The sequence below is a fragment of the Eretmochelys imbricata genome, chromosome 1, assembly GCF_965152235.1.
Source record: "Eretmochelys imbricata isolate rEreImb1 chromosome 1, rEreImb1.hap1, whole genome shotgun sequence".
Lineage (NCBI taxonomy): Eukaryota > Metazoa > Chordata > Testudines > Cheloniidae > Eretmochelys > Eretmochelys imbricata.
Genome location: NC_135572.1, coordinates 14099359 through 14113362, shown reverse-complemented (window position 1 = coordinate 14113362; position 14004 = coordinate 14099359). Strand labels below are relative to the sequence as shown.

At 52.5% G+C, this 14004-nt stretch overlaps 1 protein-coding gene across 1 annotated transcript in view; it reads left to right on the top strand.

Annotated features, from left to right (window-relative positions):
• The first annotated feature begins 9003 nt into the window (after positions 1-9003).
• ARHGEF17 (Rho guanine nucleotide exchange factor 17) overlaps positions 9004-14004 on the top strand; it is a 235461-nt gene continuing 230460 nt past the window's right edge. The window contains exons 1-3 of the mRNA XM_077808016.1: positions 9004-9964; positions 10010-10156; positions 10259-11664. Coding sequence (XP_077664142.1) covers positions 9004-9964; positions 10010-10156; positions 10259-11664 — 2514 coding nt within the window. The remainder of the gene's footprint in view (positions 9965-10009; positions 10157-10258; positions 11665-14004) is intronic.

The window sequence follows — 14004 nt, the reverse complement described above, 5'->3', positions numbered from 1 at the left end:
CAGATAGACCCAGACTAGAGTTAAGGTCTGCACCACGAAGTTCTCATCTGGAGGGTAAGAAGAAATCCAGTGCCTGATCCAAAACCCTTTGAAATAAATAGGAATCTTTACACTGAATTTAATAGGCTTTGGATCAGGCCCATATGGAACAATGAGATGCATTATGGGGATTCGCAAAAAGAAAAGGAGTCCTTGTGGCACCTTAGAGACTAACAAATTTATTTGAGCATACGCTTCCGTGGGCTACAGCCCACTTCATGGGATGAATAGAATGGAACATATAGTAAGAAAATATATATATACATACAGAGAAGGTGGAAGTTGCCATACAAACTGTAAGAGGCTAATTAATTAAGATGAGCTATTAATATATATATATACATACAGAGAAGGTGGAAGTTGCCATACAAACTGTAAGAGGCTAATTAATTAAGATGAGCTATTAATAGCTCATCTTAATTAATTAGCTTCTTACAGTTTGTATGGCAACTTCCACCTTCTCTGTATGTGTGTATATATATATATATATATATCTTCTTACTACATGTTCCATTCTATGCATCCGATGAAGTGGGCTGTAGCCCACGAAAGCTTATGCTCAAATAAATGGGTTAGTCTCTAAGGTGCCAAAGTCCTCCTGTTCTTTTTGTCCATTTGGGCTCATCTCTGCTTCGGCAAGGTGATGGTCCCGTACCCCTAGCAACTGTAGGTGCTGCCCTCTTTTCCTTGCCAGGCCTGAAAGTACTGCTGCTTTTGACAAGGGCATCATCACCGCCTGAGACGGACAGACGCCGGTCGCTCGCGACGTTCTGTGCTCTCCCTGCCCCACCTTGGGAAGCACTTGCAGCTAGTGGGGTGTGGTTTGGATCATGCGTCTTTGATCAGTGCATCCCTTGTGTCGATGGTGAGCTGTCCAGTGCACGTGCCTTGCATGTATCGACCATCCGGTGACTCTGGGTCGTGCTTGGTGGCGTTGCTAGCACCGTGCTACTGTCAGGGCCCTGTTTTACCACCTCCCTCTCAGACGTAAGTTTGTAGCATTGAGATGAAGATAAACTATTGTATTGTCCTTTCAGAATTCCTAATGGAAATAAAATGGAGATTCCTGTACGTCAGTGGCTCTGTTGGTGCTCTCTGATGTTCTCCAAGGAAAGGGGCCATGGACAGCAGACTCAGCAATCTAGCTGAAGAACAGTTGACAGCGTTGTTTTCATTTTTGATAGCATCAAAGAGGCTTCCAGGCCCCCTCTAAGGGACTGATAAGGGGAGTGGAGATATTTCAGATACTTGTTCATCACTGAAGTGCAGCCACTTCTGGCACAGAAGATAGTACACAGCAGAGATTAACAGCATGGTGCATAATAGTGGGGACGGAGTGAGGGATTTGGGGCAAAGACGTTAGGGCAAACCTGCTTCTCTTGCACACACAAAAAAGATCTCCAGGTGTCTCCACACAGAATGGAAGTTTTTAAAGAACCTGGGGTCCCAAATGTTCTGTCACTGAAGTCAAAGGGAGTTTGAGCAGGCTTCCCCCATTGTAAAAGACAAGGAGGTTGCGCAGGGGTCCGTGAGGCCAAAGTTTGTCCCCTGCAGAATCTGTATTCTAAATTATCATTCAGAAGAAGGTTGGAGGCGGGGGAACTCAGCTTGGCTCTCAGATCCCAGTATGAGTTTGTGGCCTTTAGAGAAAAAAAAAATCTGTTTGTACTCATGATCTAAGCCCGTTTGATCTGGAGTCTCTGAGACAGGTCAGAAGCATGGAGCCTCTCAATGCCATTGTTACCCCTTCAGAATAGAGGTGCTACATTAAGATATTTCGGTGTCTGAGTGCCAGGGCCCTCTGCTGGACAGAATTAGAACCACTTAATTGCATGTCATAAGCCTTATACTGCTGTAGCTAATGGCGCTTCTCCTTCAGCTCCCGTGGTAAGAGGCCTGTGCTTTTGAAGCAGAAAGATCCGAATTCAATGCCCTCTGCTGCTGTGACGTTCTGCATGGCCATGAGACGGAAGAAAGGCTGACTATGAAGTTCCTAGGAAGCAACAGACTTATTTCAAGATTGACAAAATAGCCGAAACTGGATAATGGGGTCCCTTTTGTGCTCAGTCTCTTCCATGGGGTCTGGGAGAGGAATGCCCTTTTGCACCTCGAAAGCCTTGGGGTTGATGGCCGCACAGGGAGAGGCTGGACAGAGTGTGGACTTTAACGCTGAAAGCCTAGTTGGTTTAATTTTGAATTGCTTTAGCAGAGCAAGTGAAGGAGCTGGGTTTGTCCATACAGGACAACAGCTAAGGCCTGGTCCACGTGATCTGTTCTGACACAGTAGCAAGAGCGCTGCTGCGGGTGTAGCTTATACCAATTCCCTGAGCGAAATCTGCTCTGCGGAAACAGGCCTTTTTGCCGATAAAAGTGCACCTACGCTGGGACTTGTGCTGGCCCAGCTCTGATGGTTGGGGGTGATTTTTTCCCCCTTTCCTAACTGCCACTGCTATGCTTCCGAAACGCTGACCTGAAGCCCAGGTTTCAGAGAAGGGCAGGTGATTCTGAAGGTCTGGCTAAATGGATTTGAGTCCGATGCGAGCAAGAACCCCTAAGGGTGAAGCCCTGTTTTTCCCACGGACCAGAGAGCGCCACTCCCCTGCACGCGTGTGTGCACACACAGCCCTGCCACATGTATCAGCCCAGGTGGATGGAGCTAGGCTCAGTCCCCACTACTTGTGCATGCCTTGGCCTCTCTCCAGAGCCTGCAGCTATGGACTCCTGGCCTGGGCCCCATCCCTGTTTGCTAAGTACCTTTTCTCCCCTTTCCCTGATCTTTGTCAAACCCGCTTCTTTCATGGATCCCCTCCGGGTTGTCACTTCACCAGTGGGGTCTCCCATACGCCTCCTACCCAGCCATTGCCCTCTGGGTGGTTCTGTTGTGAGAGTGTAAGCTCCTGGGGACAGCGACCAGGTTGATCTCTCTGTGGGTGGTGGAAACTGCCAGGAATATGGAAATAACCATTTCAACTCCTTGGGCACAATCTGCACCCTGGGTTTGGAGGTGAACGGCTCCGCTTCCCACCACGGATTCCTGGACCCAACCATTTGCCCGGAAGGAATGCTACATTTGCTAGCAGACTTACACACAAACAGTGGCTGGAGGAAACTTATTGAAGAGAACCTTATTTGTTCAGGCATACTGGGGAAAGAAGACCCTGTGATATAACAGCAGAGTCTGCTTAAAACAATGGGTTCATGACTGTGGAGGGGACGTGTGTATTTCAGAAGCTCCTCGGTGACTAACAGCAAGCAGGGAATCATCTAGCCCTACACATCTCAGTATGAGAGTCTGCCTGTGTTCTCACACAATGTCTGCCCTCTGCCACACAGAACGTCAGGCCTGCTTGGGATGGAGCTGAATGTCACCCCTTAGCGGCGGCAGCCTACAAAAGGGTACAAGCCTTAATATTATTGCACAAGAAGAAGTTTGGATTGCTACTAATGATTTTCTGTGCACCATCATTTGCAGCAGCGAGTTGGGCGGTGTTCAAGTTTCGTGACTACACCGCTGTCTAAAACACACACGGTGCTTTTGAAGTCTTGTGGAAATCTGTCCAGTTCCAATACCGGGTCCTGCCACATTAGCGAGAGAGTTCGGCATACAGGGCAGGAGAGCTGCAGTACTGGACCCAGCAGTACCTTGGGTTTCTGTTCAGTAACCCAGCGGCCCAACTCTGAGGCACATCACCAACGGGCTGCACCTAAATCTCCAGCAAACCTTTTTCAGAAAGTGCCAGGCAATTGAATAAGCACAAAGGGCCCCAATTATCCATTATAACTAGTTCCTAGTGGTGCATGGCACAGACACTCAATGAGTTACTGATTAAAGGCTGGATGAGAATGGACCAGGGCCTAGTAGCCTTCCCCATGCTTTCTGAGGGGTTTTCTACCCTGCTGGCTTTTGCTGGTTAAAGTGTAACTAAAGGACAGTTCACACAGTGGATTTTTTTAAAAGGAGCAATCTTCACAGGAACCCTCTCTTAAAAGGTTTCATTTGCCTCTCATGAGCTGGAAGGAGAACATTTGTGGGGCACCAAACACAGAGGTGCACTCTGATTACATTGCACTTGTGTCGTCCCGTGAACGGGAGCATCCACTTTTTGTGGCAAAGCACTGAGATTAGGGGTATGCAAGTGCTTGCATGTAACAGAGTAATTGACGTCTATGGGACTGTTCCCAGGAGTACAGACCACATTTCAGAATAAGGGGTCCAGGATCAGGCCCTGGGTTAGTGACAGAGCCGGGACTAGGGAGCCAAGGAGTCCTGCCACCCCTCGACCACACTCCCTCTACTTGTGTTGAAGTCAGCACCACAACTACCATTGACTTTAATGGGAGCAGGTTTGAGCCACTCCGACGATTCATGGGTTTGGAGAAAAGATTAAGCAGAATTATCTAAAACACTTAGAAGAACAACAACGGCGGGGGCGGGGGACCGTGAGCAGTGAAAACCTAACTCACTTTCCCACATACTTTCTATGCGAAAGAAACACTACCCAAGATGACAGGTTTCAGAGTAGCAGCCGTGTTAGTCTGTATCCGTAGAAAGAAAAGGAGGACTTGTGGCACCTTAGAGACTAACCAATTTATTAGAGCATAAGCCTTCGTGAGCTACAACTCCTACCCAAGGTTTGACACTGCCAGTGTAGAAGCAGTCACCTTCCCCCATGTCCACTAGGGGGCGCAACACAGTCAGGTTTGGAAAGAGTCCTGATGAAAAAGGTCTATTGTGTCTAGAACTAACTTTAATAGTGAAACCAAAGTGCTGCAGAGAATGAAGATGTAATTGGTTTGTGTCCCTCTAGCAGGTTACTCTGGCCTCTTGCCCGGTTCCTGTTTTCCTTCTGGTCCAGCCCCATCCAGCAGCCCAACTTGCAGCATGCCGGGGCTCCAGGAATGACGGGCGTGAATTCTGCCTGCCTCGCCACCTCTCCACGCAATGTTGTGGGGGCCACAGCATGGCCCACTAGCTGGCTGGGTTAGCAACATAAGCGCAGCCCCAGGGCTGACCTCTTCTTAAAACAGAAGGGTGAGGCCAAAGTTTTGATTTATGTATCCTGTGGGCATTTTGGTACAGTGCCTAGCACAATGGGGCCCTGATCTCCGCTGTGGCCCCTTGGCACTAGTCTGCCAGCTCGGAGGCTTTTAATGCTGGGGAACAGGAGCAACGAGCAATTTCCATTCAGCTATCAGGAGCGGTGCCGGGCTGAGCAAATAAGACAGCTGCAAATTGGGCTCCGTTTGTGGGATCCTGGCCCGGCAGTGACCCTTTGCCACATAAACATCCTACGACCCTGTCACACCTCCTCTGCCATGGGAGGTGGTCAGGAGCTGAGGGAGCAGCATCTCTGCAGGGATCCACATTCCAGTGGCAATGGGGTTTGTACAAGCTCCCAGGTGGACACAGGTCAGACCATGATTCTGCCTGCCCTCCTACCCCTTTGCAAGAGGCAGCTGTGATGGAGAAGGGTTTGCCACTCAGCCATCTTGTTCTCCAGGTTCCTGACACCCCCTTTCCTTGCCCTGCCAGCATGGCTCCAATGGAGCTGCACTATCAGGCCACCCCTGGTCCCGGCTGCTCCCAGGACACCCCTTCCTGCGGAGAGGAGGGCAGGGGAGACATCCTGCCACTATTCCTTTTTCCAGGGGATCTGCATACAGCTGCAGCAGGGGTGACATGTGGCCCACCCCTGCTCCATCACCTTCCTGCACTGCAGATCATGACCTTGAAGGGAACCCTTCACCGGATCCTGGGAGCAGGGGGATGGATTACACAAAAGATTCCCCAGTGACAGTGAATTCCATAACGTTATCAGTCCTTTTAAGTCACCAAAATGGGGAGGCTGTAGCAGGGGATGGAACCCGGGGCCTCTCCTTCTTCTTCCCTATCCCACTTCTAGTCATCTACCCTGGCCTCCTCTAGGTCCTTTAGCCATGTATGCAAGACCCTCTTCCTTTGTATCTCTCCCAACCTGGACGAGCCTTCCTCTGCCCCCCACCAGTTCATTGATGCTACCCTTTTCCAGTCTCAGCTCACAGCATTTCAGCCAGGGCGGCCCATGAGAATTTCCCTGTTCACTTCGAGGGGAAGTTCAAGCCCAGAGGGAACTTGCGTACCCACCAACCAACCAAAAAAGGAATAAAATAAAGTTTTATTCTAATGATTGCCGTCAATGGGCACTTGCTGAAGGCCTCCTTGTTAGGTGCCTTTGTATGGATTTAGGAGCCCAAATTCAGACACCTTTTTTCAAAACCTTGGCCATGATTTTTGTGTCTCTTAGCTACAGACATTGTTATTATTTGTCTTGTAGGAACACCTATGAGTGCCAGCCACCCCATTGTGCAAGGCGCTGTACAAACACAGAACAAAAAGACAGTCCCCCACCCCCAAAGAACTCACAGTCTAAGTCAATTATTGAGCTATTAGTATTAGTAATATTCATTTGCATTATGGTAATACCCAGCAGCAGCATTCCAGACTGGGAGGGGGGGTGGCGGGGGTGTATAATTATATAGCAAAAGCTAGTCCAGGCCCTGAAAAGCTGACTGTGTATGTATAAAAAAAGCCTTTTAAAAAGGCACAAACAGAGTTCATTGCTGATTAAAAGCGGGGGAGGAGAGCGGGACATCGTGAAACTGTCAATGTCCCTGGTTCTTCCCTGCACTTTAAACCTTGGCAGAAAAACGTCATCAGCGTTTCCAAATCTGAAAAGTCGATTGCTTTTCTCAGCTGCCTCTCCAGGCACTGAAATCAATAGAAGACAGGAACCTAAGACCTCAGGCCTTTTGATTGTTTTTATGTTTAGGGGAAATCCACCCCATGAAAACAAGCAAAAGGCCTTAAAATATGTAAATTCTTGCCCTGTCTTCCTGAAAGGCTCAGAGAGAAGTTAGAACAAAACAAAACCGACAAGGGGCTGGGTAGTAGATCTTTAAAAAGCGTTTTATCTGTAGCCAAAGCAGATCCAAAAGATGTAACCTGTGAATACACTGGAAAATAAAAGGCAAACCGGGGACTCATCGTTACCGTATTTCCTCTCTCCTCATTTTCTTTTTCTGGTAAAATTACCCAAGCCATGTTCCCAGACTTTCCTTCAGAGACCACCCCCTCATTTCAAGAAACCACGCCTCTCAGGGAAAGTTTATTTGACTGCAAGAGAACAAAATAAAGGGAGGGCGACATTTAAGCCCCAAAATAATAATCGAAAAGAGAAGGGATGAGGACTTGCCTCTATGTTGCAAGGCAAGTGGGCCGCTTTGGCGTCTGACCAAGAGATGCCTTCGGATTCCGTGCGGCGGGGAGATGTCGGTGTGGCGGCTGGGTGCAGGGGATGAAGTCGGATTGGAAAGGGGGCCACTTCCTTTCACCGAGCTGGAGCGGCCGCTGCCGCGGGGAAAGTGCCACTGAAGTTTGCCGCCTGCTTTCCCACCCCAAAACGTCGGGCTGCCTGGGAATCGCCTCGGAACCGGGGGAAAGGGATCAAGCCGCGATCCGGGGCTTTGGGGAAGGGCGCGTTTGCAACCCCCCCCCCGGGACTTGCCGTGGGAAGTGGAAGTTGCCTCCGAGTTTGCAGCGCCGCGGGGACCCTGGATGGCGGAGGGCGGCGTGCGGGGGCCGGACTGCTCGCCGGAGCGGGCTTAGGGCTGGAGCAGAGGGGAGGAGAGGAAGGGGGGCGGCCGAGAGAGAAGGGGGTGGGTGGGTGGGTGGGCTGAGCGCGGCGTGTATATACAATGGCGGAGGGGGAGGCCGAGGGGACAGCTCCCCTCTGCCGGAGCGTCTCCTTCAAGCGGCTGGAGCGGTGGCTGGAGGCAGCGGCCGAGGGGGAAGGAGCCCGGCCGCCGGCTTGCCAGTGCCAGCCCCCCGGCGCCAGGGCGCAGCAGCCGCCGCCGCAGGAGCGGGACTCGCCGCAGCGCCGCCGGCGATCGCCCTCCAGAGCCGCCTCCAGCGGCCTCTCCCGGAAAGTTTCCAAGCTCGCGGCCGCCGCCGCCTGCCCCTCCCCGGAGCTCCGGGGCAGAGCCCTGCGGAGCCTGTCCCCGTCCGTCCGCCAGCTCTCGCAGCGCTTCGACGCCGCCGCCGGGGCCGCTCCCCCGCCCGCCCCCCGCAGCTCCCAGAGCGAGGAGGAGCCGGACGAGGACGGGGCCACCTGCTGCCCGCCCCAGCCGGGGAAGAGGGAGGCTCGGCCGCCGCCCGATGAGGAGGGCGGGGGGCCGCAGCGCAGCCAGGGGCTGAGCGAGCCCCCCAAGGCCGGGGAGGCCGGACTGGAGCCGGGGGGGCTCTGGCCCAGCGTCACCGAGATGCGCAAACTCTTCGGGGAGAGCTTTCGGCGGCCGCCCCCCGGCCGGGCCCCGGAGGAGGAAGGTGGGGCCCGCTCCCCGCACGGCGGGGCCGGCAGCTCGGCCGCCGCGGGGACGGGGCTCGGGGCGCCCCGGCCGGGCACGGACAGCCCCCCGCTTCCCAGCAGCGGCCCCGCTCCGGCCAGGAGGGAGGAGGAGCGGCCCCGCGCCGGCCCCAAGCCGCCGCCTCCCCCGCCGCCGCCCCGCAGCTGCGTGCCCTACCCCGGCCTGCTGCGAGCGCACCCGCTGCCCTGCGCTCCGGCCGGGGGGGAGGCCCGGCGGCAGCCGCAGCACCAGCCGGCTTGGGATAGTTTACATTCCTGGCATAGTTCTTCCAGACCACAGGCTGCCCCCCCGCCCTCCACCGCCTCCTCTGCTGCCTGCAGCCTCCTCCCAGAAGGGAGCTCCCGCTGCCAGGACTTGCTGCCCGCTCACGGCTTGTCCTTCCCTGGCAGCGCCAACAGCAAGCATGGCCCCTCCGGGGGCAGGCCCAGGTCCCTGGAGCGGTCCTCGGGGAGCGAGGAGGAAGGGAACCAGCTGGTGACCCCCAGGAAACGCTCCGTCCGGAAGAAAAAGAAAGACCTGGGCCTTTGGGACCATGAGTCCGACAGCGACGGGCTAGCGGGAATGGAGGCCGGGCCAGGGCGGCCCCCGTGGACTCATGAGGTCCTGGCACACCTGCCTCTTCCTGCGAACGATGAAGCCAAGCCGCCCTCGGTGGCAAAGAGGCTGGCAGCGGCAGATTGCAACAGTGGGAACACCTTTGCCACCCTGCTGGGGGAAGCCAAGGCAGCGGGCAGCGTCGAAGGGCACCGGCAGTTCGTGAGGGGCATGTCAGAAGGCGTATCTGCTGCTCACTTCCCGCTGGCCGCAGCGCCACCCATACCCCTGGTCTCCCGCGTCTCCAAAGTGAACATCCCGCCTTTCGGGCCGAGCCCGTGCGGGTCGAGAAGCAGCAGCAGGTACTCGAGCACCGAGACCCTGAAGGAAGAGGACCACTTTGGGCCCTGCTGGCCCAGCCAAAGCCGGAGCTTCCAGGGGGGCCTTGGCATGTACAGATCCCCCAGCTTCGGCCACAGCGACAGCCTCTCCAGGCTGCAGCAGCAGGTCCGGGTGCGTCCTAAACTGCCCATGGGCATCGGCAAAGTGAAACAGGACCCTTCCAGTGAGATTCTGCTCCACTGTGGACCTGAGGCCGAGCAAGCCAAGGACAGGAAGTCCATGTCCAATCCTGACATAGCCACTGAGACGCTGACTCTCCTCAGCTTCCTAAAATCGGATCTCTCCGAGCTGAAGGTGAGGAAGAAAGGTGGCGGGGTCAGTGACCAAGAGGAAAGGGCCTTCAGCAGTGGCAGGAGTGAGAACTACCAGAGCCCACCTGGGCACCAGCTGGGAGGCAGAGGCCGAAGCGTGGCACAAACCCCGAATCGGTGGGCGCTAGGTGGCCGCCCAACTCTCAAAGACCTCACCGCGACCTTACGCCGGGCCAAGTCCTTCACCTATTCTGACAAACCGACGCCACGCAGGCTCCTCCTCCAGAGCTCCAGGAAGCAAAGCTCCTCAGAGCTTCTCCTGGCCAGCAGCAGTAGTGACCATGACAGCGTGGTTTCAGATGGTGATGCTGGCCAGAGAGGGGATGTCGATGGGCTCCCGGTCGTCATCCAGGATCAGTATATTCAGGAAGCACGGCAAGTCTTTGAGAAGATAAGTCGGATCGGTTCCCAGCACGACTACGTCTTTGTGTCAGATCAGAAAGACAGCGCAGGTGTGAAGTGTGGCGAGGAGTTTACAGAGAACCAGAAGGAAGCTGATGTGGCCCTTCTGGGGAGCAAAGAGCATGAGCAGTGTCTGAAGAAAGCAGAGTCTGAAGAAAACCTCTACTGTGAGAAGTCCATGGAGGAGCTCTCGGGTCATGAGTCTAGCATGACCGATGAAGGCATCGTGACGGAGCCTGAGGTGGGTCCCACCAACGCTGCTTATGGGGAACTCTGTGAGACTGTCGCGGCTTGGACACCGGCCAACACCAGCCTAGGGGAGGGCGACACTGATCGAGTGAACAGTAAAGAGATTCTTCTTCCTGGGCTCACAGCGAGAATGAACCACGAGGGTGCTGCTGTTGTTGATGATGCCCTTCCTGGTAAAGCCATGGCCCAAGGGTCCTTAGAGGCACCTTCCACCCCAAGCACCCTGCGGCGCCGAAGGAAGTTTCCCTCTGTTGGCAACAACTGGTCCGATTCCAGCAATGGGGAATCCAATGGCGAAGCCTACAGATCCCTAAGTGACCCCATGCCCCACAGGAGGTGTTCGATCACAGAAGAGACTGAGAACTTCTCAGTGGACAGTAATCTCCTAGGGTCCCTGAATTCCAAGGCCGGTGTCCCGGAGTCTTTGGCCATGGCTCTGTCCGAGGGCAGCGCTGCCAGCGACCTGTCAGTCTGTAGCGATGGAGTCAAGGATTACAGCACGGTGATCCAGAACATTGTTAGCCAGCCTGGTGCCATGGACAAGGTGATCGACGAGAGGGGAAATGGTAAGACAGTCAAGAAGAAATCGTTCAGTGACCCCAGCCGTCGCAGTGAGTTGGCCAGCGCAGGCTTTGAGGGCCCCAGTGAGCCAATCAGTGAGATGGACCAGACCATTCCGCCTTCCAGCAGCGAACCCATCCTCTCCGAGCAAAGGGATGAGGTGGGAGAACTGGAGGAGCTGGGCCAGGAGGTTGAGAAGCTGCGCTCTCAGTCTGAGCACGTCCTACCTGCAAAAGTAGGAGGCCACAATGCAGGAGAGGCAGCTCAAAGCTATAGCTTTGACCCCAAGCTGGCGGAAGTCCTGTCCCCCAGGATCATCAGGCGCAGTTCCAAGAAGCGCACCAACCGGGTGACTCACCAGGAGAATCACGAGACTGCATCCTCTGCCACAACTCCTGCTAGTACCCTGAGTAGGTCCAGGCCTGCATCCAAGCATATCCGGCACGCCAGCGAGCCTGCTGCCTTCCTCCCCATCTCAGCACCTGAGCCTCATGGGTCGCTCAGTCAAAACGTCCATGTAACTGTGCCAGAATCTTCACCTCTCCCCATCAAATCCTACCCTGTCCTCCAAGCTCCATCCTTGGAGGATGTCACCAAGCAATACATGTTGACTCTTAACTCAGGGGACTTGTCTTCTGGTGGCACTGTGGATATGCCCAGGTCTTCGCCTGCTACACCGACTATTTCAGAGCCCAAGCTGCTGAGATGTCCAAAGCAGCAGGAGGAACACAGCCCTAGCAGCACCAAGAGCAAGCCTCAAGTGGTAAGTGCTCCTGGTTTTAAGATGCTCTAGCCTAGGACCTGATCCAAAACCCAGTGAAGAAAATGGAGGTTTATTCATTGTCTTCAGTGAACTTTGGATCTGGCTCTTGGGGGGCCAAATTCACCTTTCATTAACACTGTTGTAAATCTGGAGGAACTCCATTGACTTCAATGAAGTTACTCCAGACAAATGAGATCAGAATCCGGCCCTTAACTTAATTCACTGCCATCCAAGCCCTTCCACAGGGCAAGCTCCCATTGATGTGGATGTCTGAATTCAGACTCAGTAATATTGTGTAAAAGACACAGGTTCTGGACCTATTTTAGTGGATGACTGTTTTCTTGCTTTCAAATTCAGTCCTACTGTTTTGTCTCTCTGGGATGCTACATAAGGCCTCCGTAAATTGTTGTTCTCTTGGCTGGCGGTGGTTTTTTTTTTTTTTTTTTTTGCCTTGAATGTTGAACAAAAGTTGCCTTTTTCTAGTCTATAGGGAACTTACATAGTTTTTTCCTTTCATTGTCATCCCTGGTATTCTGCCTATTGTACTGTAGCTCAAGAACACACCCATTGTTTTAAATATATACAGAATTTCCTACCTATGGGAATCCTGTTTAACTGGAATAAATGCAGCTATTCCCCCCCTACAGCTGAGATTCTGTTTGCCAGTTGTTGATCATTTGTGACATTGCTAAGGGCTTCAGAAATAAACCAGACTTTTTTTTTTTTAAGTATCAAAATCAGGGAAAACTAAAAAAAAACAAAAAAAGTTTGTTGCATATTAATAAAACCAAGGTCAGCATCCTGTTCCCATAGTAATTAAGGAGGATTTTGCCTTTGGCATTAGTGAAAATAGAATCAGGGCCCAATGTTACTACCAGACTGCAAATTGGTATTCAGGGAAGTTGATTTCTAGCTACAAACCACATCCCTATATTCTGGTCTTTTTGTTTCCTTCCTGGTTGAAATCTCTGTCGGGGTGGAATTATATGTGAAATACCCATTGCTCCGATCTGTTTGATTGAAATATTGAGTAGATTAAGATGTCTCTGATGTGCTGGAGAATTACATTGAGTGCAGAATAATTTTTCCAGTTGGCATAGGAGAATTTGGAGAAGACTGCCAATCTATCTTGAATCATGTGGCTTTCCGATGGGAGCAAGGGGCTGAGAAATCTCAGTAGCAGTGTCTTCTGAAAGGTGCTTTGAAACAGTTCAATAGTATTAAAACAGAATCCGCATTGTGGGCGAGATTTGCAGTCGACTTGATCTAAAGTTCCCTTGAAGTAGCATAGGCGAGTTTTGTTTCTTCTTTCACCCCTGTAATCGGAAACAATCATTGTGGCTGGTGCTGCGGTCTGACTGGTGTCACTTTTTACCTAGTAAAATCTCTTCTTTTGGGGAGGGGAGCAGGGGTGTGTGTGTGCTTTTGCATGTTTTGTTTACGAGAGCTGAATGCCATGTTCACCAGAGCATAAACTATCTACTAAATTGGCAACAACTGTCCTCTTGCTCCATTGTATTTGCCCCTAGTTATGTGTTTTTCTTTTGAACTTTTCTTTCAGTGGTTTTCTTGCAAAGGCGTTTGGGTTTTATTTGTGTAATGTGCTACTAGAATTGTGAGAGCCTGACCATGCCTTACTGATTTATGGGATCTTTACTCATCAGTGTGGAGCGACTGCTACTGATGTAATGCTTTCACTTTTACCTTTGGCGTCTTCCCTCCGCCAATCCCCCCATTTGTTTGCTTTTTTCTACCTGTTGTCTCTCATCAAATGCTTCGGTTGCAGGCCCTGTGGGGCAGAGACTGCCTTTGTAAAGAGGCTGTGATCCCTTGATTGGGGCCTCCTTAAATAACAGTCCAGTGGAAGGGCTACACAATCCGGCCTTGTGATGACTGTCTCAGTCTGAAACAATGGGCAGGCTGGAAATCCCACCTCCTGTGTCTAATGGGCAATTCATTTGCCCATGCTGTCAGTAGTTGAACAGCTCCTCGTTGCTAACCGTGGGCTGGCTCCGTGGCTGGTGGAAATGGGCGTGAATCTATCCCTATCGAGATGTTCATAACTGAGGAGGGGGGAAGGGAACAGTCTTGTCACGTCGGAAAGCTTTTGGAGGAGAAGAGTTTACCACTGTTCTGGTGTGTGATTTATGGATGCTGGTAGATTGCCTAGTCCCACATTGAAAAATTAGCAGCAGCCAAGCAAGAAGTGACCGGCAGCCAAGCTGCTGGACTGGGACAGATAGTTGTCTGTAACCCTGAAAGGTCATTGCTAGGGAATGAGTTTCTCCTTGATACAGTGAGGAGCGGACACTTCTCTCTGTCCGAGTCACCTGACTGGGA